The sequence below is a fragment of the Colletes gigas genome, unplaced genomic scaffold (genome assembly GCF_013123115.1).
Source record: "Colletes gigas isolate AHSC1104 unplaced genomic scaffold, ASM1312311v1 Colletes_gigas_Sc00001, whole genome shotgun sequence".
NCBI classification, from domain to species: domain Eukaryota; kingdom Metazoa; phylum Arthropoda; class Insecta; order Hymenoptera; family Colletidae; genus Colletes; species Colletes gigas.
In genome coordinates, this window is record NW_025106630.1 from 8,695,718 (window position 1) to 8,719,770 (window position 24,053).

At 40.1% G+C, this 24,053-nt stretch overlaps 4 protein-coding genes across 7 annotated transcripts in view; 1 reads left to right on the forward strand and 3 right to left on the reverse strand.

Moving 5' to 3' along the window:
- Positions 1-532: 532 nt before the first annotated feature.
- Positions 533-2,653, reverse strand: LOC122394898 (probable ATP-dependent RNA helicase DDX28). The gene is made up of 7 exons (XM_043392106.1): positions 2,512-2,653; positions 2,216-2,437; positions 1,834-2,139; positions 1,502-1,759; positions 1,314-1,427; positions 848-1,239; positions 533-776 (listed from the first exon to the last, which is right to left on the reverse strand). The coding sequence occupies exons 1-7, from the start codon at positions 2,581-2,583 to the stop codon at positions 533-535; spliced, it is 1,608 nt and encodes a 535-aa protein (XP_043248041.1). The 5' UTR covers positions 2,584-2,653.
- Positions 2,654-3,186: 533 nt separating this feature from the next.
- LOC122403431 lies at positions 3,187-4,168 on the reverse strand. The gene is made up of 3 exons (XM_043406979.1): positions 4,050-4,168; positions 3,456-3,596; positions 3,187-3,382 (listed from the first exon to the last, which is right to left on the reverse strand). The coding sequence occupies exons 1-3, from the start codon at positions 4,122-4,124 to the stop codon at positions 3,251-3,253; spliced, it is 348 nt and encodes a 115-aa protein (XP_043262914.1). The 5' UTR covers positions 4,125-4,168; the 3' UTR covers positions 3,187-3,250.
- A 1,877-nt stretch (positions 4,169-6,045) lies between these two features.
- On the forward strand, positions 6,046-14,270 carry LOC122403504. Of its 4 annotated transcripts, none has more exons than XR_006259628.1 (4): positions 6,046-6,620; positions 7,054-11,566; positions 11,644-13,262; positions 13,511-14,270. XR_006259628.1 is itself a non-coding variant. In XM_043407066.1 (3 exons), exons 1-3 carry the CDS (start codon positions 6,439-6,441, stop codon positions 11,653-11,655), a joined length of 4,707 nt encoding a protein of 1,568 aa, XP_043263001.1. In that variant the 5' UTR covers positions 6,046-6,438; the 3' UTR covers positions 11,656-14,270. The 4 variants fall into 4 exon arrangements, 1 of the variants encoding a protein (XP_043263001.1); XR_006259633.1 differs by having other exon boundaries at positions 11,644-11,733; positions 13,059-14,270; XR_006259630.1 differs by having other exon boundaries at positions 11,644-11,716; positions 13,059-14,270.
- Positions 14,271-14,705: 435 nt separating this feature from the next.
- The window catches only part of LOC122396790 (gamma-aminobutyric acid type B receptor subunit 2), a 55,562-nt gene continuing 46,214 nt past the window's right edge, over positions 14,706-24,053 (reverse strand). Inside the window, exons 16-19 of the mRNA XM_043395469.1 lie at positions 22,185-22,429; positions 18,958-19,158; positions 18,470-18,697; positions 14,706-16,338 (exon numbers count right to left, since the gene is read on the reverse strand). Of these exons, the coding sequence (XP_043251404.1) occupies positions 15,746-16,338; positions 18,470-18,697; positions 18,958-19,158; positions 22,185-22,429 (1,267 nt within the window). The 3' untranslated portion in view covers positions 14,706-15,745. The remainder of the gene's footprint in view (positions 16,339-18,469; positions 18,698-18,957; positions 19,159-22,184; positions 22,430-24,053) is intronic.

A 24,053-nucleotide genomic window follows, 5' to 3' on the forward strand; every position in this document is an offset into this window, starting at 1 on the left:
TAAAACACAACGCGGCTAATAAACTGGTCTAGACGTACGGTCTGGCTCATAGTAGTTCTATTTGCCATACGTGGGCGGTTAGCGTAGGTGTGCCGCCGAACATCTCAGAACATTAGATTGACGGATGGATGAACACGCACGTGTGGGTCGCGATTTCCTTCCTCCGGTTATAACAGTTCCGAATTCTAGAATTCAAGCGATAAATCGACTCGTTCTTTGTCAAATAAAATAAACCTAGCGTTTAATCGAAATTGCAACGCTCGTTTCTAAACTAAATTCATTAATGAAATAGAAAATCTAAACCTTAAGCGAAATCAACTAGACTTAAGGTCAACGACATTCGGTCGATTCTTTGATCCTATCGAGGGTCATCGCTAAGGCTTCATCGGAGATTTTTTTCGTACGAGTAACTTTCTACGAGTTAAACTGATAAAGCGACTAGAAAAGAAACGAATGTAAAGATTACAAAAGCAATAAACTCTCATGGATAATCGAATATATTTATTTGCATCGTATAACAAAAATTTACGTTTTAATATGGAATATTCTCCACATTTTCTACATTATCTATTATTTCCTCCTTCATAGGTTCATCCTTCTCTTCCATCATGTCGTCTACGTCCATGTCCGGTACTCCATAATTAACCATGGGCAAAGGCTTCATTTTTCTAACCGAATATTCAATTTTTTGAACTAAAGAGATCTCTAACGGTTTGCAGATGAAATTCGTCACCCTGCAATGACCTATAGTACCTTTTCTAAGGGTTCTACCGCATCTGTGTAAAACGCATCGAATTTTCAGTATCACGTGCAAAGACTACACCGCTAATGATTTTAATTCATATACCTGTGTATGTACGAAGCCGTGTCTAATGGAAAGTCATAATTTAACACATGATTGACCATCACTGTATCTAAACCTCTAGAACCCGCATTGGTCGTTGATAATACCATAGCTTTACCGTTTAAAAATTCTCCGTATTTCCCTCGTCGTTCGAATAACGGCATAGTGCCATTCAAATTTGTAGTCTTTATACCACATTCGTTTAAGAACAAATAGAGCCAATAGGAAGTACCACTTGTATTACAAAATACAATTACACGCTGATTCTTCGATACTTTGGATTTTATATATTTCAACAGTTCTTGCGGTTTGTCATCGCTACCCACTCTCACAAATTTCTGCTCGACCATTATTTTGTGTAATTTTGCTGTTTTTATATATTTTAGTGAATCTACCTATAAAGTAACAGATTTTCATTCTTTTGTATTTTTATCTCGGAGAAAATCGTAATTCAAATTATACCACTAACATTCACAATATTGTCTAAAATTTCATCCACGTACGAGGGAACCGTAGCCGAAGCTAAAATGAGTTGAGCTGATTTAGGAAATCCATTCTCATCAAATTCTTGATGGTACCCAATCTACATAGATCGAGATTAAATGTTAAAATATTTTTTGATGAATTAGTACAAAACCAAAAGAGGCTTTGACTTACAGGCAATCTTTTCATAAAAACTTTGAGTTTATCTTTAAATGTATAATGGAACAAGGCATCTGCTTCATCCAAGACCACATATCTAACAAATGTGAGATTATAAACACCAACTGTAGTTAATTTACTAATAACTCCAAAGCTACCAACAAGAATATCCACATGCTCAACTGGAGGATTCATCATCATTTTCTTTGTTTTTCCCCCAGTGATCAATTTAGTTTGAATATCAAGATGTTTGGATAGTCTAATTAACTCTAACTAAACGAAACAAAATATGTTATTCAAATGTTGTTATCGTGTAAATAAACAAAACCAAATTTATTATTACAAACCGCAATTTGTACTGCTAATTCTCTAGTTGGAGTCACAATCAACCCTAGTGGACAATTCTGATCTCTTTCTATAATGAATTTCCATTGCAGAACTCTGTTAATCATTGGTAAAAGATATGCTAATGTTTTCCCACAACCTGTTTCAGCTGCCAATACCGTATTATATCCTTTAAAAATTGTTGGTATCGCTGACTGCTGAATTTCTAAAGGTTTCTTTATATCTAATTTTTCCAAGTGACTACACAAGGAAGGTATTAAATTAAAATCGTCGAATGTTTCAAAACCAGATTGATTGTCTACTTCTTCCTCATTTTCCTAGAAGAAAAGTTATAATTACGAGGAAAACTTCATAACAATAGATGAGGAATAGAAGGCAAAATACATTATCAAAAGGATGTATGAAAAAATGATCGCCTCTAGAGTCACGGTGTCGCCATCCTTTGCTAGCTAATGTTACTCTCTCATTTTTCGAGTAAACTTGACCCTTATAAAAATTGTAGGTTTTCCTTTTACACGTTATTATCGGTATCATTTCTTTCGTACTCGTTGCTTCATCATCATTTATTTCTATTTCTTTCCGTCGATTCTTAGCAAAAGCTCTCGCCTAAGTTAAAATTTATATTAGGTTAGGTTACGATATGCCGGAAAGAGTAGAATAAAAATAGCGAATGTATTTACATAATGTCTTGGAAAGTTTCTAAATGACGAGTGAACGCTGTTGTAACATAATCTACAAAATCGGAATAACATTTTGCAAAACTTTCACTGATAAAAATACTTTCTGCTTTGGATGGTACACAATACAAAAATCCTGTCAACACTGCTATAGTAACATTAACAAGTTATATAGTGAGAAACCACCATAGACTTATCGTAACACTAGTTAATTCACATTAAAGTCACTAAATATTTATACGTCCAATTAATATTAGTACATACTATGAAAATAACAACATGTCAGTGAACTAAAAAGTTGTTAATAATAACTCACTGTAAAATTGTTCATATATTTTGGAACACTCCCACAGCACGTTAACGGTTTGTTTTTTTTCACGTTGGTAGTAACAACAGACGCGTATGGCGTATGCCAACTTTAGTGAATATGTTTTTCTATTAATTATGGTAAAAGATCAAGACTTTTATATATTGAAATTTAACGTTAATCAAAATCTTTTGAGAAACAATAATCACTAGTAATTTGTAGTTCTCTGATTATGATACATAAATAATATATCAATACTTCAGTTGCCACTACCAATCAATACAGATAAAAATTTAATTACATTTACTTCTGAAATAATCGTAAATACAACATACAAATAGATTTAATAATTTATTTATAAGGATCTTCCTTGCAGTTACAACATATATATAAATATTATCCTACATATATCTGTCATAAGAATGTTATACAGCTCTATTTTTTTGCACCCTTATTCAAATAATATATATTCATTACAAAACCAATTGTAACTCCTATAATACTTATACCATACAATATTCTATCCTTTTTCCCACCCATTCTATATACAGGTTTTGTCATATCAGCCTGTAAAAGAATTTTATTACATGATTTTTCTCTATTAATATGCCACTAATAATAAGTATATAAGTATTTGTACCTGATATTTCTTGTACAGTGCTGCCATTCTTGGAGGTAATGTGGAATAATTCTCTGTGGGAGTTGCTACCTTTAATGGTTTAGTTTTAATTGAATCGTAAATCATGACTGGTATTTCTGAGCTTTGCAGTGGACGAGGTGGCTGTAATACAAATATCAATCTGTTAAAACATTTCTACCGCTAATTAATTATAGATAATCAATTTATTGTACAAAATGTAACATAAATTTAAATTTAGAAAAAAAATTACATATCTATTATTTACATTCTCCGATATTAGATATTATATAAGCATGTATAACTTCATTTCTTATAAATTTGTCTACAATTTCTATGGTAGGGCGGAGAACATTGTAAATATAAATACTTGTTTAAAAATGATATGCTCAATGGTGTACGTTCAGATTTTTCACGGAATATATTAACGAACAAATTACAGTCATTTCACGAAAATAAAATACGATCGATTACGAAAAGTACAGAAAAGTATACTCGGTAAAATGTATGTATATATCAATTTTACTGAAATACTTAGCACGACATATGTTCAGTTCTACAACGGATTTGGCATGGCCTTTACTTATATCTACTTACTAGTGGGTTAAGAGACTGAAGCTGCGTGGATTGTTTTAAACGACCAGTGAGTGAATTAAATTCATGAAACGACATCTTTCGCAATTGCGCAACCTACCTTCAGTTACCGTAGTTTTCTTCGTAGCGATTTGATATATATACCCTTTATATACGAAGTATATAGATAGTGCATGAGCATGCGCATAAACAGTCAAGTTCTAGTTAAATTGATCTGAATACTTTGAGGAGAAAGTCACCAGTCCTAGTTTATCACCACTTTTAGTTCTTAACTATTGTGCGTTCCACAATGCACTCGGTCATAGCCTATTCTAGTAGAGTAGGCCGTGAATCAACGGCCCAACGATTATGTGCATCTATGTCACACAGTCATCAAGTGCTAGGAGAGGTGGTAAATTCGGCGTTAGTGATTTTCTCCTTAAAATGTTTATAAAATGTTCCAATGGTTTTTAACTTGATCGCTAGTGACCAACGAAAAGTTTATTGATATATTTGAGGGTTGATTATTTATAAAGAAGATAGTATACCATCTTAAGGTTCGTAAAATTCATTCCTATTATATTTAAACAATATAGTAACGGTAATAATTTATGTACCTGCAAATCTATCTCGTTGTTTATTAGACGCATCTAATTTGAAACCCATATTTCGGTTGTAGTTATAATTTAATCATATTTTGTGTTATTATACAAAGTGGCGGGTAAATTTTCTTTGTGCATGCTATACAACCTTTAAAGATATAACTAGCGCTCTCTATGGAAAATAGACTAGAGGTTAGAAGCAACAAATAGACATTATACTTTAAAAAACAGTATAAGTAAAAGATTTTGATAATATACTGATTTGTAATAGTATTGTGAATAATCTTAATGTAACAGTATAGAATGCAATGAATTGCTAGTGATATATAAAAATCCATAAGTGCAGAAAACTTTTGTAAGTCTAATGTATATTACTCAAAACAGAGTTTAATCTAGTAGACATAGTAATAGCTGGTATTTGATATTAATGATTAAAGGATTTTGTAAATCAAACAATCCTTGTTACAGGAAACCATAATTAATTAATATATAGATGTATAGGCTACCTTTTTGAGGGAACTTATTGGTTTATAGATTTATTTAATTAGTATTGTATCACTAATGGATTTGTATACTATTTTTAACATTTGATTCGCTATTTCAACTACTTCAACACTTTAGAGTTTGATTCTTAAGTTTCATGCGTTATTTAAAAGATTCTTTGATAACTTGAACAATATCATATTTTGTATAATATTATATATATCTCTAATTAGATATTAATTTTGTGCTAAAGAGAATAACTAAGACATTAAGGCATATTGCAAGTATAACTGCATTAACATCGGAAAAAAGTCATAATGTACATAGAGAATATAGCAAAGTATTTCCCACTTCATTAAAGAAAATGTAATCTGCACAAGATGTATAATTGTACATGTTATTTAATTGAAATTACAAAAGTAATTTAGTAATGTGATTATTTTGAAAATGCAATTACACTTGCAATGTAAATAAGATGTAATTAAAAATTAGGGCACAATGTCTAATGTGTTGTAAGTTTTGCTCAAAGAAACATTTTAATTGAACATGATAGCATAAAATGTGATCTTGTATGTAAGAAAACAATATTTATTGTTTCATCTAATGAAATTTAATAACTTTTATGTATGTTCACAGGATTCCATATTGAGGAAGGTGTTTGGATACAGTTCTTCTATCATGTTTTGAGAGAGTACGGTTATACGCAACACCTATGAAGATATTGTAATTTTCACCAATGATTGTAGTAACACAAGGTAACAAACATTAATTGATGGTATAGAAAATTATGTTATGTAAATAGTTGCAAAACGTTTAATCCTTTTTGGATACATAATTTTGGATCTCTTAATATTGCTTCGATCGTTTGCCGCAACGGCAGCACCGTGTTCTCTGCTTTACCAACAAGGTGCAAACAGCAAAACATATCATGGCTGAATATGGTGGTTTTCTGATTAACAATAATGTCTTGATTTCTGTTGATACATTGCGTGATACAAGAAGGATATATAGCAGAAATAATTAATAGTGAGACTTGTTAAGATAACCGTGAATAAATCTTGCACAGTGCTATATGATTCCATAGTATTGTACTATATTCATTGTATGTCATGAAAGAGTGTTAAATGCTTGTAGAGGACATCTTATTGCTGCATTGTTAGAAGTAATAGTATTTCGCTGTTTCTGAACATACTATTATAAATACTCTTGCAGTAATATAATCACAGTTTATATCAGAAGTGTATTTCTATTTGTGAATTACAAAGTATCTATTCAATGCTCATGGATTGTATCTCTAGGATACTGTGATATGTAATAAATAGAATCTCATGCCAAGACTACGAAAAAATCGGAGAATTGAAACTAGGTGGGGTGTCAAATATTACACAGCACTGAGAAATGCTGTTTTTCTAAAGGCACCGCCATACGTGCCAGAAGAACCACCCCCATCTTTGAAGGAACATGTTACAGAACACGACACATTATACATGTGTACACAGTGCAGAGACTGGTAAGTGTAACAATATATTTACAAGTTATAATATTTGAATCATTACATCTTAGCATTTGTTTTTGTATATTGAATGACATACAGTAGTGCCCACATAAATGACCGGATTTTTGCCCACATAAGTGACCGCGGTTATACCCACCAATTCTTAGATGACAAGCGGCTTCGAACATCGAGCTTATCGAGCGTAACTCGACGCCGATCGTTATCGATATATTGTGTATATGGTTTCCGGTGTCAGCTATTGTATCTCACTCGCACTTATCCTCTTTTCTTATCTTCGTTGAATTCTGAGAAGTTAACCATGCCCGTATAAATGATCCCGTCCGTCCCGAACTTGGTCACTTATGTGGGCAATACTGTAATTTACACAGCATGTAAGAACAATTTTCGATTCAAACATACTTAATACAGAAGTCTTTTTCCGTGTTAGCTTTCGATTTCGAAGCAGTTTGGATGATCACCTTGTACGCAAAAGTTGGATATTGGGATATTGGTGTCAGTATTGTTTTATGACCGTTTGTGAGTATAGCACCGCCGAGAGTTCACTATGTGCGGAATGTTCGCAAATAGAACGTAGTAAACGTGCATATTTACGAAGTAGAGGTTTATACAGAAGTCAGAAATTTGGGGCAGTTAGGATATTTTATAATCAGTGCGAATTCTTTGCACATTTGAAAGTTCACTCTGTAACCTACGTGCATATGGGCGATCTAATGTTAATGCCTTTACCAACAAATATGATTTGGAACCCCGAAGTTGACGTGACGTGCGAAGCTTTTATGGAGCAAGCATTTTTGACAAAGGTTCATATAATGGATTGGTTAAAAGACAGAAACATTGATAGCCATTGGTGGCAATTAACTGCTGACGGAACTAAAGATTGCAGCAATGAAGTTATGTACGTTATCAAAGGTTATAAGGGCCGACATCATTTTAAACCGTTAGATATACCGATAGAAGAGAAATTTTCTACTTTGAATTCTTTCGATCCTGCATCCGTCAATAACAGTACGCATAACGATATCGAAATCGATTCTTCAGAAATTGACAAGAGAAAAGGTTCACCATCTGTAGATACAGCAGCATCTATTTCCGACGAAAGCATAATTGAAAATGAAGACAATCCTTGTACAGTAAATGATATTGCTTTCGTGGATTGTGGGCCCGCATCAAAGCATTTTGAACCCGAGATTTCGGTAAATAATAGTGTAAAAAAACATACAACAGTTTTTGTAAGATCGGTTCAAGATTTTTCTTCTGTCCTTAAGTCTGCTAATCTAACGAGTAATAAGTCCAAACAAATTAGCGCGCTACGTATAAATCCCATTTCATCCGATGTAATTATGTCATACGGAAATACCATGATCACACCAAAAGTTGATACAAACGATTCTAACCAGAGTGAAACCGATAAACAATTATGCGGAGGCACAGCGCATAAATCTAATAAGGCTGCAACACCACCAAGTAAGGTAGTTACTGAAAGCAATATTGTAAACACAGATAAGGAAGCTAGCAAAACAGTTCCGAGAAGTTTATTGCACGCAAATACATTGGCCAAGTCGGAATCTGGTACTTCCTCCGTTGCAAAGAAAACGGACACGTGCAAAACTAAGTTAGATAAACTGAAACAAAATATACATACATTAACTGTAAATTCCGGTCAGAAGATCGTCACGTTTCAAAGCTCGAAACACATTGATATTAACACGATTATTAATCAGTTGCCACCTCACATACTGAACAGTAAGAAGATTGTTTTTATAGGGCAAGACTCAAATACTATCACTGTTCGTAGCAAGCAAGAATTATCAACTAAAAAGGTAGTTCAATTAGTACCTGATGCAAGTCTTGAGAACGGTATGAAAACCTTGCAAACTAAAGATTCGGACAATGATATTTTGAAAAATCAAATTACCCAGCCTAAAACGAGATTACCGCTTTTATCGAATAAAGTCATATACCAGAATGGGCGAAAGTATATTATCAAACCATCAAATCCAACTCAAAATCTGAAGGTAGCGTCCGATGTAACAACAGTGGCTACGAAAGAGGCGCAAGGACCCGTTCAATCAAAATCTACGAACAGTATTCCGCCGTTAATACCTTTAAATTCCACCGAATTAGAAAATATACCAACATCAGAAAGGGTGAACTTGCTGCACAACGACGTTACCCCTTTGACACCTTCCCCATCACCGTCGGAATTGTCGAGCAGTTCCAGTTGCGACATTCAGTCGAAACAGTCTTCGTCAACAGTGAAGGGTACGCGGAAGATCGACGCTTCCCATTCGAACGCCAAGTCCACTGACCTTAAAAGTAACGCAAACAACAGCAACGACACGTTCGAAAGTTTATCGTTCCGTAAAGGTGAAGACGAGAACTTGTATCTGGATATAACGTTTTACAATCACAAGCCGATTTACACTATCGTCGACACGTCCACGATGATCACGAAATGCAAACAGGAGATGCTGAATGAATTCTTTCATCTAACATATTCGGAGTTGAAGAAACGATTCGAGCATTTGCAGCAAATCAACGACGAGATATTGAGCGTAATGGATTTCGTAGGCGACAACGTGATCAAAGAGAACTTGAACGCCGTTAACATCTTGCGGCACGTGTTGAAACATTGCATCGACAAATGCAACAACACGGTCGACGACGAGAGCCGCAACAGCGATCCGCTGTTGAACGAATGGGAATCGGAATTGGCTACCAACGGCGAGAAATCCCTCTGCAAATCCTGCAACAGACAGACGAAGCCCAAGTGTTACGTTCCAGGTTTCTCGAAGCACGTGAAGAACGATGTTTATTGCTCTTGTTACAGACACGTTTGTCAGAAGTGCAACAGCTATCAGGGCAACTCGACGCGGTTCGTGGCTCATCAGACGTTCCACGACAAAGAGAAACCATACCTGTGCCCCGACTGTTATCGTAGATTCACCGCGTTCAAAGCGTTGGAGATCCACACGTGGACCAGTTGCTTCCACACGCTTAAGAAACGTATCCTCGGTTGCAAGATTTGCGAGATAAACGGTTTCCAGGACATGGAGTCCATCGCCAGGCATTTCGCGATCATGCACAGTCACAACAGGGTAGCGTGCGACAAATGTAACATCGTTTTACCGTCGTACGCCGTGTACAAGGAACACCACGACAAGAAACACCCGAACGCGACCGAAGACCACCCGATAAGGCTCGTGTTGTGCAAACTCGGTCGTTGCGTGGTCCGTTGCGAGGAGTACATGTCGCACATGGAGAAGCACATGGTCGTCCAACGGCTGATATGGTTCAAATGCCCGTTCTGCATGTTCGTAAACGTGGAAGCGAAACGGATCATGTCCCACTTGCAGGCCGAGCATTTGTCGCGGCTGAAAGAGATCATGAGCGCCGACGTGCTGTGGGGCGTTCTGCCAACAGATAAGGCGACGAACGCTCGAAACGGTGGTACGGATCGGAACAAGTTCGTGAACGTGCACGAGACACCCAGCGACGACGGAACGGTTATGCCTAAGATAATAAACACCAGGACCATAACGTCCGAGGTGTTCGAGCGCGGCACCCAAGACGCTGACGATTATTTAACTTTGCCTAAGATACTGGAGGTCAGGTCGATCGCGGACCCACCGTCGTCCGACGTGAAGGGCGGCAATGGGGTCGTGAAAAAGTACGCGAAGAAGACTGACAGCAAAGGGGCGAAAGGGAAGAAGAAATTGCCAGCGAACGCGACGAAGACGAAGACGAAGACGAAAACGAAGACCAAGACGAAGACGAAGACGAAGACGAAAGACACGGTGGACCCTAGTAACGAGTCGAGCATCGACACGAACAAGGTGGACACGGACAAACGGACCGTCGATCCGGTGGTTCCCAAGGACGACGGGGATGAAAAATCAGAAACACAGAAGACACAGAAGAGCCCTCAGCACGCGGTGACCTCGAAGCCACCGCCGTTGGCCAGAATTCCCCAGCACATCATCGAGTCGAATCGGATCGTGAAAAGCGGCCCGGCGTCGAAGAGCGGACGATTGGCGGCGTCGCGTAGCCAAAGACTGAGTCGCCAGTTCCCTCAGCGGCTGGCTCTGAACGGTCCAAACAACTCGGAGGAGACGGTCCTTGATTTTTCCTGTCATTTGTGCGGCGAGTTGATAAACACGTCCTGGACCGTGCTGAGCGATCATTTCCAGAAGAAGCACTCGCACGAGTGCAAGCTGTCCATTGTCACGTCGAGGCTGCTTCGAATGTCGCCGGAGTTTATAAACGGCGGCTACAAGGATTTGCTGGGCAACAGGAAACGCAAGTCGGACAATGGGTCGTCGAACGCGAAGAGGAGGAGGCGATGGACACCAAAGAAGTACACCGAAGGGAAGAATGGGAATTTCGCTGGTCTTGGACTCTGCGTGAAGCAGGAGACCGCCGAGGACAGCGAGGGCAAGTTCAGATGCAAGAAGTGCGACCGACGGTGCTCGGACATGGCCGACCTGAGGGAGCACATCGCCACGGACCATCGGATCAGGGGCCGTTACCTGATCTGCCTGGAGTGCGGTGACAACTTCGTGGTCGCTCCCAGCCTACAGATGCACCTGAAAGCATTCCACGGGATAGATGATCCCATCACTTACATGTCCAAAAACACCTCCTACGCCCCGGAGAGCATCGACGACTTCGAGGTCGGCGGCAAGGCCATCGAGGCGAACCAGTGCCACGTGTGCATGGCCGTCTTCGAGGACAAGGCCGCGGTGGACAAGCACCTCAGAGTCCACGGGATGGCGTTCCTCAATCGGAAGAGGATAGAAGCGCGAAACGCTTTGAAGAGCCCCGAGAAGAAAAGCGAGATCGACGAGGAGAAGCAACCTTCGCCGGTTAAATCGAGTTCGAACGAACCCGTCCCGGTTCGAAAGGACAAGCCCGCTGAAACCATATTGGAGAAAATTACCGTAAGTCTTGGTTGTCACTAACGTAGTAGTTAGGTATCTCTTTTGTCGATATGCTCATCGTTTGTCTATCGTTGCAGGCAACCATATAGCTAATGGAGGCGGCACGACTGTCGGAGGAGGCAGAGACGACCGGGAAATAGTGCATACTTAGTAAAGTCTATGATCCTGTACGCGTATTAGATCTTCCGACGGCCGTGTGAATCTTTGCACGGATGGCCACGTGGGGCGAACCGTTTTCATATGGTTTTCGAGGATCTGACGATACGCAATGGGCTTTTTGGTTGTGTAATTAACCAAATGGACATATCTTGTTATTTTATTGACGAATTATGCTTTTTCAATTTTGTTTTTCACTCGACAGTTGTCGCAGAATATCTTTAATTTTTAATTGTTGCATAAATGTAGGATTGCCTATGATTTATGGGACGTTTTGTATTTCTTTTAATATTGTTCGTAATTGCGTTGCAATTATATGTTTTACTACACGGATAATCCGATTCAGTTTCGAAAATCAGATCCCAGTACTCGAGTATCCGGGTCAGGGTCTACTTTCCCTTTTAACTGAAGTATAAAGCTCCCCTGACCTGGATATCCAAATATCTAAACACATATTTACTGGCTTATAGGTGTGTACGCACCTAGGAGAATACAAAATCAGGCCAATGTTTGTAAATTTTTTTCTAATAAACAATTAAATTTATAAAATTTTGGTCAATTACAAATACATCTTCTAAGAGTAATTTCATCTCTCGTTTATTAAAGAAAGTATCTCTCTATTCAAAAGTAAATCTCGTCTTTCTCATACCTAGTTGATCGTGAAAAAATTGATTACTAATAAAATGGTCATCTGAAGTTAACATCGCGATTTTTCGATTAAAAAGAAAGACTGCGTTATACACTGACAAAGAAATTAGTACAAATTTTGAAGACACGCTTTTTGAGGGAAACACCACCCTTCGAATATACAAAATATTTAACTTCCATCATTCAAAAATAAATTACTATGATATAAAAACATCGGGAATCGAGTATCATAAGTTTGGGCATAAACATAACCTTGAAAACCTCTTGTGGTGCATGCAGTTCGCCTCACATGGTCATTACAGTGTTAAAGTATACGTGTGTAGTTGCGAAAATCAAAGGTGGGCAAAACGCTTATCTGGTATAAAAATTTCGAATAACGAACGAAGGATAAACAACTTCTCATCCATTAATTGTGCAATACAAATTATAATCTGAAATTATAGATCACGGGAAAGGAAGAAAGTATATCTGAATCGCTGTTTGATCGAAACTTTTTGAGTAAATCTCCATTCGGTGTTTTAACTCTACGTGTACATATTATTCGAGAAAACTTTTGCCCATTTCTGGTAAAACTGATCGCAACGAACGCGGGTAGACGATGGTACGGTACTGCCTCGCTTCTTGCATCAATCTTCGTTAGGGATACTTGCAATAGAAATTACCTTTATCATTGTTTATGTTTCTTTAGTGACCGTCGATTCGAGCGGCCAGAAGACGTGGACTTAAAAAACCCAATTGAAGTCTCGACGGTCTCGATTTGATTGCAAGAAAAGAAGCAATACTATATTTGTTTCATGCAACACGGACGGAGGGGGCAGTACTACCTCTTATTTCACGAGTATTTAATACAAGTCCTCGACTCATGCGATTAATTGGCTCTGGAGCTTTCAATGTAAGTCAAATTGCATAAATCAGAGATTTACAAAATGGGAGGCGTTTAATAATTCACAGAAAACAGTTAAGGAAATGTTTAATCCAGAAAAATGTAAATAACTTAAACATTTCTTTCTACGAATAGAATTCGTCCGCCTCTCTTAACGAATGCCTCCATTTTCAAATTTTAGTTGAAAAAAATTGTGCAAGTACTTCCTAATTTTCCATATCGTTATGATATTAAAAATAATTGTTGCTCTCTTTTAGTTTCCAAGATAGAATTATTAGAACAGAAATAATTCTTAAATAGTTCACAAGAACACGTGTTAGGAGCCGTTTGGTATTACTCTTGGCGAATAAAATATATTCGTAATATATTGTCTCGTCCAAAAATTAAAATATATTGGGGCGATAGTAAAATACTATTTTAATTTACCCCAATGTTTCGAAGGATTAAATACACGTGAAATGGAAACCGATACTGTCTCACCGTGCATTCGTATCACGTGAAACAAGGAGCAGTAGTTAAAAAGCGTCTGTATTCGTGTACGTATCACGTGAGATGAAATCGCGCAATTTTAATTTCACGCGTGCACGTGAAATAGTGGGCTTCAATATGTATAGCGATTTCTAGTTTTAAATACAGCCGCAAATCTGTGATTTTAAAGATTCATTTCTGTCTTTTATAGCAGAAACTAGAATGAAATCGTAAGTCGTCTCGTATTATTGAAGTAGGGGGGATAGAATTAATCATTTGTATCCCGGAAATCCAATCGAACTTTTCATCGACAACCTGGTTTAACGAATATGTTAATTTCTTGCACTCAACGTATGAAACGTAAACGCCTTTTGTACATACGTTTTAATAATGTTAAGGAAATGTATAGTTTATTTCGTTAGCGTATATTCCAAAATACCCGAGTTACTTTACAATACAGGTGATTAAATTAATGGTTCTTGATCTTTGTTACGAAGTGTGCAGCCTAGAAACGTTTTTAAATACTCTGTATTTACTGTGTCCATCATATCCACGATATCCTGTCGTTCGCAGGATTATGTAAATAGTTATTCCGTTTTAAAACTGTTTAAACTTTTTGTACTCTACCGATACGTATGCATCGTTGTACCTAAAGATAGGAAAAAAAAAATAAAAATATTCTGATTTACTTTCACGTGCAATTTACGTACTTACCCTCGCGCAGGTACCGACCGAGCAGGAGCGAATTATCGTTTATCACAAACACGTAGAATATATATTTATCTTTATTACACCATCTTTAATTGCACCGACAAACATTATTGCTTAGTAATTAGCGGTTCAATGATTGACACATCGAGAGATATTCGAGGTACGAAACGAGGGAACATTTGCGCTTTTTTTCGCACCTGTCTACATATTCTGTGTACGTAATATGCAATTTTACGCGCGTCGCCATCCAAAATATCAGTACATCTCGACACATTCCCCGACATTCATAATTACCGTTACTCTTTGTCTTCCATGGTTCTGTATTACGAAGAAATATTTTTTTTTTTTTGTTTTTGTTTTTGTAATTACACCGAGTGCAGGTACTGAAGGAAGGGTTTTAGGGCACTGAACACTTTGACGTTTGGACCTGTAAGAGTACTCCCAGCTCGCATTCCACGATTTCGCGCCACTTCGAGATCGCATTGTTACGCTCCGAGAAGAAAAGAACGAAAGTACCGGCGTTCACCGACAGATGGCGTTAGCGTGTCGGTTTTTTATTTTCTTCTGGGAAACTATGCAGCGTACGATAAACGTGCGGTCGGGAACGACCACGCTCGCCGGTTAAACGATGCCTCCATTAACATTTACGGGCTCTCGTCGTCGATTAAAAATAAATTTCGGGTCAACGAAAAGAACTTGGTGTACTTTGGTCCCTCCATAATCCATAAAGTCGATCAGCTGTATACTGTTACGGGTCCTGGATTCTTGTCTTTGGCACAATTACTAAGGAACACACACGATTGGATTTAAAACAACGATTATGTTCATCGAACCCGCGGCGAATTAACGCGCGGACGAATTTGAGCTTGATCCTGCACCACGTGGACACGATTTACGGAAGATTGTCGCGTGAACAGAGGACTTGCACGATCCTTTCCCGCCGAGAAAAGACGTAAAGATTATACAGTCGGGTGTCGTGTTCTTTGGAAATTTGCCTGTGCCCTCTTTTATGCCATTCGTCTTAGAGATAGGAGAAAGAGAGATATAGTCGAGATCGACCGCCATGATGATTTTAGAATTATAAGATTCTCGAAGCATATTAATTCCAATGCTTTTCATTTTGGCAAACCGAACGATTTATCGTATAAAATTCTTTAAATCACAATCGAGAGATCCGGGAGGCTAGTGATAGGAAGATAACAGAATTCCTGATTTCTGTAGATCGTAATTCTAAAATGGTCGGCGCGATCGATTTCGACTGTTGACCGCCGTATTTCAGAAGCGTCTCCCCCGCGATAATTCGTAGTTTCGCTTTACGCGTTCGCACGATCCTCCGTCTCATCCTCAACTTCCGGATTCGTCGACGGGTCCTCCGGTTCTTGAACGAAATTTGTACTTGTGTCCGATCGCGGGATACCGGTCGACGATTCGGAGGACGAATGGTCGTTCGTGCCGGCGAATGTCCTGGCGTTGGTCGACGTGGACGACGAGGAGGACGTCGATCGCGCGGTTTTCAACTCGGATTCCGCCGGACTGAGGGTTCCCTGGGCGTCGTTCTCCGCGGAGCTTTTCCTCGAGTGGTCGCGAGGAGGGTCCGACTCGGTCGTGGAGGGCAAAACCAACGATTCCGGCGGCTTCTTGGCCCGGTTACCGTCACCCAGCTCGCTCAACGGGATCCCGACCTCGCGGGTGGCCCACACGTCGCAGCTGGGGCTGCACGACGAGCCCCGCGCCAGTTGTGCCACCTTCGTTTTCCTCGCGTCCTCCATCGAGTGCCATCGATGGGACTGCGAGATCGAGGAACCCGGCGCGATGGCGTTCAAACTGTTCGCCGGTACTATACGATGGGGGAATCGCGGCGAACCGCGAATTTTCTCCCGCGAGGACGTTTGGCTGGTGCTCGCCTCTGCAACAGAACCGTTTCCGGTAAACGTTTCGGGGCATTCGTACACCTACGACGTGTGTAAATTAAGTAATGATTTGGGGAGACGGTAGGCGAACGTGTGATACGTTTTCGATACAAGTTTGGATGCAGAGTCATTTTGTTGGTCGTAGCAATTGTTTTCGTGAAACAGTTCTTTTTAGTACGTTCTAAAGATGAGTCAAAATTGTTGATTTGCCAGGGTAATCGTCCACAAACAGTTTGTGCCTCAAGACCAAACGGTCAGTCAACACTTTCACCGAGAGGTTCTAGAATAACTTCGAAAAAGGGTCATGCGTGTGAGGCCAAACATCAAGAACATACAGCAATTTCAATAAATGAGTTTTTGGCCAGTGAAAACATTCCTGTGGCTCCTCAGCCTCTTTATTCGCCTGACTCGAGTCCTCGTGACTTTTTGAAAAATCACCTCCAGGAACGTAATTTTGGGACCAGTGACCACCTGAAGGCTATACCATTATCCGAATTCCACCACTGCTTCCCAAAGTTATTTTAAGAGAGACAATATTGAATTGTAATTCTATTCGAATATCAAAATTTTACAAAATCAGTCTCATTACTTAATTTACACACCTCGTGGTTTTGTTGGACCTTCTGTTATTCCTGAATCGCTATAGACAGAGTTGTAGCTCATTTTTCAGATAGTTATTTTAACAATTAGTGTAGTCGAAGTAGAATTTAATCGACAACTGTTTGGATTTATACATATATGCTTTATGTGGTGTATTTTAATATTTATAATTTTCACTAACTTTACTTTGTTACTAAGACTTCAATTCTTTTTGATACGGTGCAAAAGTCGTGACAGATTTATTATTTTTCTTGTGATATTGATATACCCGTGGCGTTGTACTTGCATTTTATTATTATTTTATTGTAATTTAACTAGGTCGCGTGGAAAATGTCTTACGGCGACCGAGAGAGGCGAAATTATGACGCGTAAAGATGGCTGACAAGAGTATCCACTTCGGTGCGGATAAAATTACAGAATCGTGTTCCGTGTAATTACATCGGGAATCAAGACCTTGCGGTGAGTGTACAAATGAAACATGAATTTTTTAATTTACCGAACCGAAACGCGTAAAAGTTGCAGAAATGTTTGTTCGAAAGGTTGTTTTGTGAAACAAATTAGAAATTAATGAAAGTCGCGTTGCAATAACGTTCTATTAGAAAGTATAATACTTTCTTCAACATCTAGATTCTTGGTTGCTTCGTTTCTTAAGATTTGCAACCGTAGACGAAATATCAACATTGCATAAATAGTTTCGAATTTATTTGTTTGATGTTAGAAGATATTTTCGTCTTAATTTTTCTGATCTTAAACCTAGCGTTCGAAAACGCCAATGATGTGGGTGTCGGGCGCAAAGCAAGTATCCTTGAATGGTTTCGGTAAAATCATGTTACAGTAATGGATTGGGCGGTGTGTTCGCCCGATCTGAACCCCATCGAGGACCTTTGGGGAATCATGGTCCGCCAGGTTTACCGTAATAATCGGTATTCGATCATGATCGAAAACAAAACTGTTACTCCGATTGCACAAGCAATTTAGAGATTCCTAATAATCCAATAAACAGTATGCCAAACAATGTGTTTAATCGTACCAGAAGTTATTGCAACCAAGGTTTCGTTCATTTCTGAACAAGCTTCAATTCTGTAACAGATCTTATAAACATGAAACGGTGTACGTGTCTACTATATCGAACAATTACTACTGATTATAATTAGACTGCGGATGTTTATGCATTTATGGGAAATTTTAATGTTCAAAAAAGTACAGAATTCAGTCAATATGCAAAAATATAAGAAATACCTAAAATAAGGTACGAATTATTATATCTAGGGGTTGAGACAACCCTCAACAAAGCTCCAATTTCAATAATTTTATTAACAAAAATATGAATTTGCATGAAGATCCGCAGTCTAGTTATAATATACAGGTGTCTCACAAATATGAAATGCACCCATTGGGTTAGAATCGCGAATAATATAAGTGAGACTAATTTCGATAATTATGCTCCGAAATAAGAGACGTAGCTATCGAATAAAGCGTAGAGGAAGATAGATAAGTGACTGGAAAGCGATCAGTCGGAGTACTCACTGGGCGGTAGGCTGAAATTGACTCTGGGCTCGCTGCTCTCTTTACGTCGCAGCCCCAGGCTTAATCTGCGATCTTCTTCGCTAGTAATACTAATTATTGGTCCGGAACCACACCGGGGATGAGGCGGACGAGTGCCTTGAGCGTTAACCTGACAGGTAGACGCTGCTTTCGTGCCTGGCACCAGACCAGCGATGTAGCCCATGTGAACCCGCAGTGCCGACGCTACTCCTGCGGGATTACGATGAAACTCGCTCTTAAGTCGTACATTGTACAGGGTGACTCGTCAGAAACCGATCACCTCGATAGCCTCGTTATTCTCATCTTATTTCACCTCGAAAGCCTCAATTTTCTTTGAAAATCGTACGATCTTTGACGAGACCAAAACTGTGATTTTACCACTTATCTTCCTAGAAGTCCTCTCGTATATGGATCAGTTTTTAAAGTAAATAGTTTCTGAAAGGACCAGCCCCTGGAGGGTTGTTGCTTACCCGAGAACGAGGCTGTCGACGTTTTCCTGCTGGCGGGACGACTGCCAAAGAGGCCGAAAAGTCTCTGAAAAACTCCCAAACGGTTCGGTCCTTCCGTTTCCCGTCGTTGATGGAGCTTGTAAATGTCCGCCAGGCTCCTCCTGGGTCCGTTCGGCTCCAGGTCCGGTTGGCTGCTAAACGCTACGGTACCTCGACGCATCCCTAATGCGAGCAAGTTCGGTCGCGTTATGGTTTTTCGCGAAGCGTTGCACCCGCGATCGGCGGGTAACGATTTACTGACATTCGCGCCGATACACGGCGAATCGAAGCGCAACGCAGAAGCGAAAGCAGGCGGTACGTGAACCGCGGAAGAGGAAGGAGGAGCGTTGCGCATCTTTCTCGTGGGAGCGTAACTTTCACGTGTGTTTCTAAACGGGAACCATCGTACTCTGCGTGGACGATCGAGAACTCCAAATGCAGCGTTTAGAGAAAAGGGTTCAGAACTCTCAAGGGCAGCTAGCACTTCATGTTTTTTTTTCTGGATTAAAAGTTTGGCGACACTCTTCTTGGATGATTTTTAAGTCGTATAGATTCAGGGATTTTTGAAACAGTGAAAGTGAGAGGAGACAGAGAAAATAGTATTATTTGTCAACCTTTCTCGGGACTTTAGGAATGCTGTCTGCCCCGCGAGCCTGAATTCTTTTCCTACCACCCTCTATACACGTGAGATTGAAAGATCAGTCCTGGAGGGAATTTCCAAGTACAATAAATCCTGCTAGGTCAGACACATTAGTCGACCCTCGCGAGGCTCTCGGTGGCCAGAGTCGGGCAAAGCGTAATCTGATTATTCAATAACCTTGAAACGCTCGGAAAATAAGAATTTCTATTCCGACAATGTCGAAATTCAATCGAAAAAAATAATTTGCGAGCATCGTGACTGATCTGTGAATCTTTCGTCGCGACAGGCGCGTCCTCGATCGCCGGTGACCGGTCGAGCTTGTCCATTGATTCCATTTATGGCTTTCGTCGTAGCATTCCGAAGCGTCGGGGCGAAACGTGCAATTTGTCGTGCAAAAGTCGAGTGTGTGCGTGCACACACCCCTGTCGTGGACTTGTCCAAAGTTGTCAAGGGGCTGGGAATTGGTGGCTCGGGGGGAATACGTGTGCAGCCCAGTGTCTCGAATGGCAATTAATATGTCAGGAATGCACGAACTGTGTTCGCAAGCTCTTGCAGGCTGGTAATACGGTCCGACGTCACGGTGACAATTAGAGCGATTCGCGTCAACTGTTTCATCCGCGATCTCAAGTAGCAGCCGATAAATTTTCCACGCGTCGGGGCTGTTTGTCGTGCCGCCGATAAAGCTTTACAAATGGAACCAGTTCGCGAACTTTGATTACTACGATCACCAATGACAGACTACTTTGGGATCAAGGGTCGGCAAACTTCATTAGCTAATTAATAAAAAAATTTTACGCCTGCGTGGATCGACTGGGAATATCGACGGAATCGTCCACGTAATTGTATGGAAAGGATCACACGGTGAATAGATACGAATCGTATTCACGTTTGATATATGCGATCGAACATGCACCACGCGAGGGGCAATATTTGATGCCATTTATGAATTGATATAACACAACGTGTATAGTACCCAGGAGGGTGATTCGATTAACCATTTTTGCACAGTTTGCTGACTCTTGGTCTCGAAACTACTGAAATAAGCATTGGCACGGTGCAATTTTACGAACCTTACAAACTTGTTATCTCGTATTCGAGTTAAGCAGGAGAAAATAAAGTTACACCTGTTCGATAATAAATATCGTTGTGTGCGAATGCTTACGTTAGACACCGTGTATACGCGCGTGATGCATAAAGCTTGGCTCGAAGCTCGATTTCCATGCACCGTCCAAAAACAATGCGCGCCCCTTAAGCAGAAAAATCACCAAGGAAAGATTCGAGTTGTCATAAAACGATTTGAAAAACTCCCGCGAAAAACGTTCGGTCTCGTCCTACTCTAATATCCTCTATTATTTGAACAGTCTCTTTAAATACGGAGACAAGCGTGTAAACATCAGAATTGTTCAAGCCATTGTACGTGCAATAAACGGAATTCTGTCACCTTTCTCGAATACCTGAACAACCGAGGGATGACGAAGCGAGAAGAACATTTAATTATGTATCGTTCCATCTTTCTCTCCTTGGCAGAAAAGGTTCATTCATCGTGCAAATTTACGCTATACCCGTCGTCGTACTTTTCGAGATTAACAAAACACAGGCAATTTCGGGGGGAAACGTTTCATTCTGTTTGAAATAAACTCTTTCCACGATTAAATAATTCTACGATTCTATTTCCTTCTGTGGAATACTTTTAGAGAGAATATAAGAATATGTTTTACTACTAAAGAAAAGTACAGATTCTACACGGTTTTTCTTGCAAGTTAGATTTTTTAGAATCACGACCATGCAGGTCACGACGTTTTATCGCCATTCTGCGCAAGAAGAAGAGTTTCTTCTTTCGAATTTACAAACGAAACATTTCGTTACAACGATTCCTCTAACATTCTTTCTTTGTGCTCGATCCAGTTCTTTGCGACAAACATCTCGTTTACGTTCCGCCGTTTCATCCGACGCCGAGGCGTGCATACGTCGCCCGTAAACGACCTATTTCTTCTTTATCGGTTTTAAAGTGGAATATTCGTCCCGATATCGTCGAACCGGGGAGTAGAATTCGCGAAAACGGCGCTGCGTAGATTTATTTGCACAACGAATCTCCAACTATCATCGGGAGAGAGAAAGATCAGAAAGGAATCGTCAGCCACGTTGGATCCGTTCTAAATTCTATTCACGTACGGTTAGATGCGCCAATCTCTTAAATATTAAATAGCTCAGAAGGAATCCCGTAAAAGTAGGTTAAAATTGTCTTTTCGTGCGACCAGCGAACCATACTTTGGGAAATTCTGCTCTAATGGACCCAGCATCGAGTGTAAGGGTTCTTTCACACGAACGGGGATCGACCCTACGAGTGACAAAGTGACTTCTAGCATGAAGGTTCTTTCGCTCTTGTCCTCGACACCGATCCTCGAGAGCACGATTCCCCGATCCTTTGTTCCAACATTCAGTCATTTGTTTATTTTTGTTTCGCTGGTCGAAACAATTCTTTTTACTTCTCGACGTCGTTCGCGGTTCCTTCGCCATTCTGGTCTCTCTTGCTCCCGTGGAACGCGTGACGAAGAATGTCACTACTCACCGGATGGGTCCGCGGATGGCCAACTAGCCCTTGGGATGACCGGCGGAAGTACACTGAGCAATAACAAAGGCAGACCGCCCCCGATGCTAGGATTGCGTTGCGGGATCGATGCGCTCGACGAAGCGTGCGATGGTTCGACGGGCTCCTGTGCCAATTGTTTCTCCAATCTGGCCAATTCCAGCTCCAGCTGCGCCATTTCACGACGGTACACGCGGTTCTGCACCTCCACGCGGTACTGAAGCTCGCTGTCCGTGCGTGAAATTTCGTTTATTTCAGTTTTACTCAACGAGCCCCGTCCGCCATTACGAGAACGTAACAGAGATAGAAATTTATGCAAGGGGACATCGACAACGCGAGTCCACCGAATACTGTTTACTAGTTTCTTCCCCCCAAACGACCATCAACCGGAAGAGACAATATTCTTTTATTCGCGCCAGGGGACGAAGGGGGCTCGGAAGTGTTCGCCGTCGGTGCTTTTATTTAAATTAATGCGTCTCGATACGACGATAACGCGTTTCAATGAGTTTCGAACTGTCGCGGAACTAGTCGACGCTACGACCGAGCGATAAGAAAAATGGGATCGAGGAAAAGTTACGGCGCTCAAAGAGTTATACAACTTAGCCATCAACAGGTTGCCATCAATTGTGTCAAAGGCTTTTGTGAAGTTTAGCGACGTCAAAAGCGCGGACCACGGTATCGTGAATAATAATTCCGATTTTGGCGTATAGAAAAACAAACAGATAATCGAAGCGCGATAAAATTTTCTTCGTGGGATATTTCAAGCATATTTTATCTAAAAAGAATTACTTCCACGTCAAGGAGTTGTGCCCTTCGCGTCTTAACGAAGGATCCGTATCGGAAATGTGCAATAACGCTGTAGCAGAACTGTAACCACTACGAAAACCAGATTGGGAAACTGACGCAACGTCGGTGGAACTAACAAAGCTTCATAGTTGCAAGGTTTAGAGCTTTCCAGAACTTCGGGGACGAAAGGAGTCTCGGGAGATAAGACGAAGGGGTTTAAGACAGAGAGTCTTCCGGTGTTTTAGGGCCAGTATGTACTGTAGAATGTTTTCAAGCTGCGAAGAAAATACCGGATTAAACAGAGAAGTTAAAGATAAGGAGGGTCGAGTACAGATAACGAGGAGAGCAGAACAGGATTACGTCTCGGATTCAAAGCTAACATTGTAAAAAGAAGAAGAATCGTTGGGAATATTGAAGATAAAGAAACAACATTACGGGGCCGTAAGATTAAAAGTATATTTGGATGGTTTCCAAGAGAAAACGGTTCAAAAGTAGCGGAGGGAGGATTAGCGGAGGGTGCAGAAAGTTTACGTATCGATGAAGCTGGGAAGGAGCAGTGGGTGAGAGGGGATCGATAGAATATTCATTAATAGCAGAAGGATTAGGAAATAGTGCTTGATTGTCGCATTTAAAAACACAAATATTTGTTGTTTTTTAACGTTAGCCACGATTCGAGTTTGCCGGAGAAGCGCTAAGGGAATTAAATCCGGACAAATTGGAAATCAATGGTGGAGCAATAAATAGATTCCTTCGATCAATTTACTCGGTGGCAATATGGAACTGTTCCTCCGCAGGTTAATACTATAAGTGAATTTACGTGCAAAATCGCTAATATTATTGGGCTGCAGAATATCGTGCAGAAGTCACCAGGTATGCTTTTGAAGCGAAACGATGCGTGAAAGGACAGTAAATCACTATTCGTTTAACATTGGTAATCGCTGAAGTGGTAGTTGATAATTTCCTAGGAGCTATTATTTCGATTATCGTGTTGCAAGATTGTTTTGGAAGATGGGACGCAGCTCGTAGCGCGTTAAACTTTTCGCGGAAGTGGTTCGAGTGTTCTTT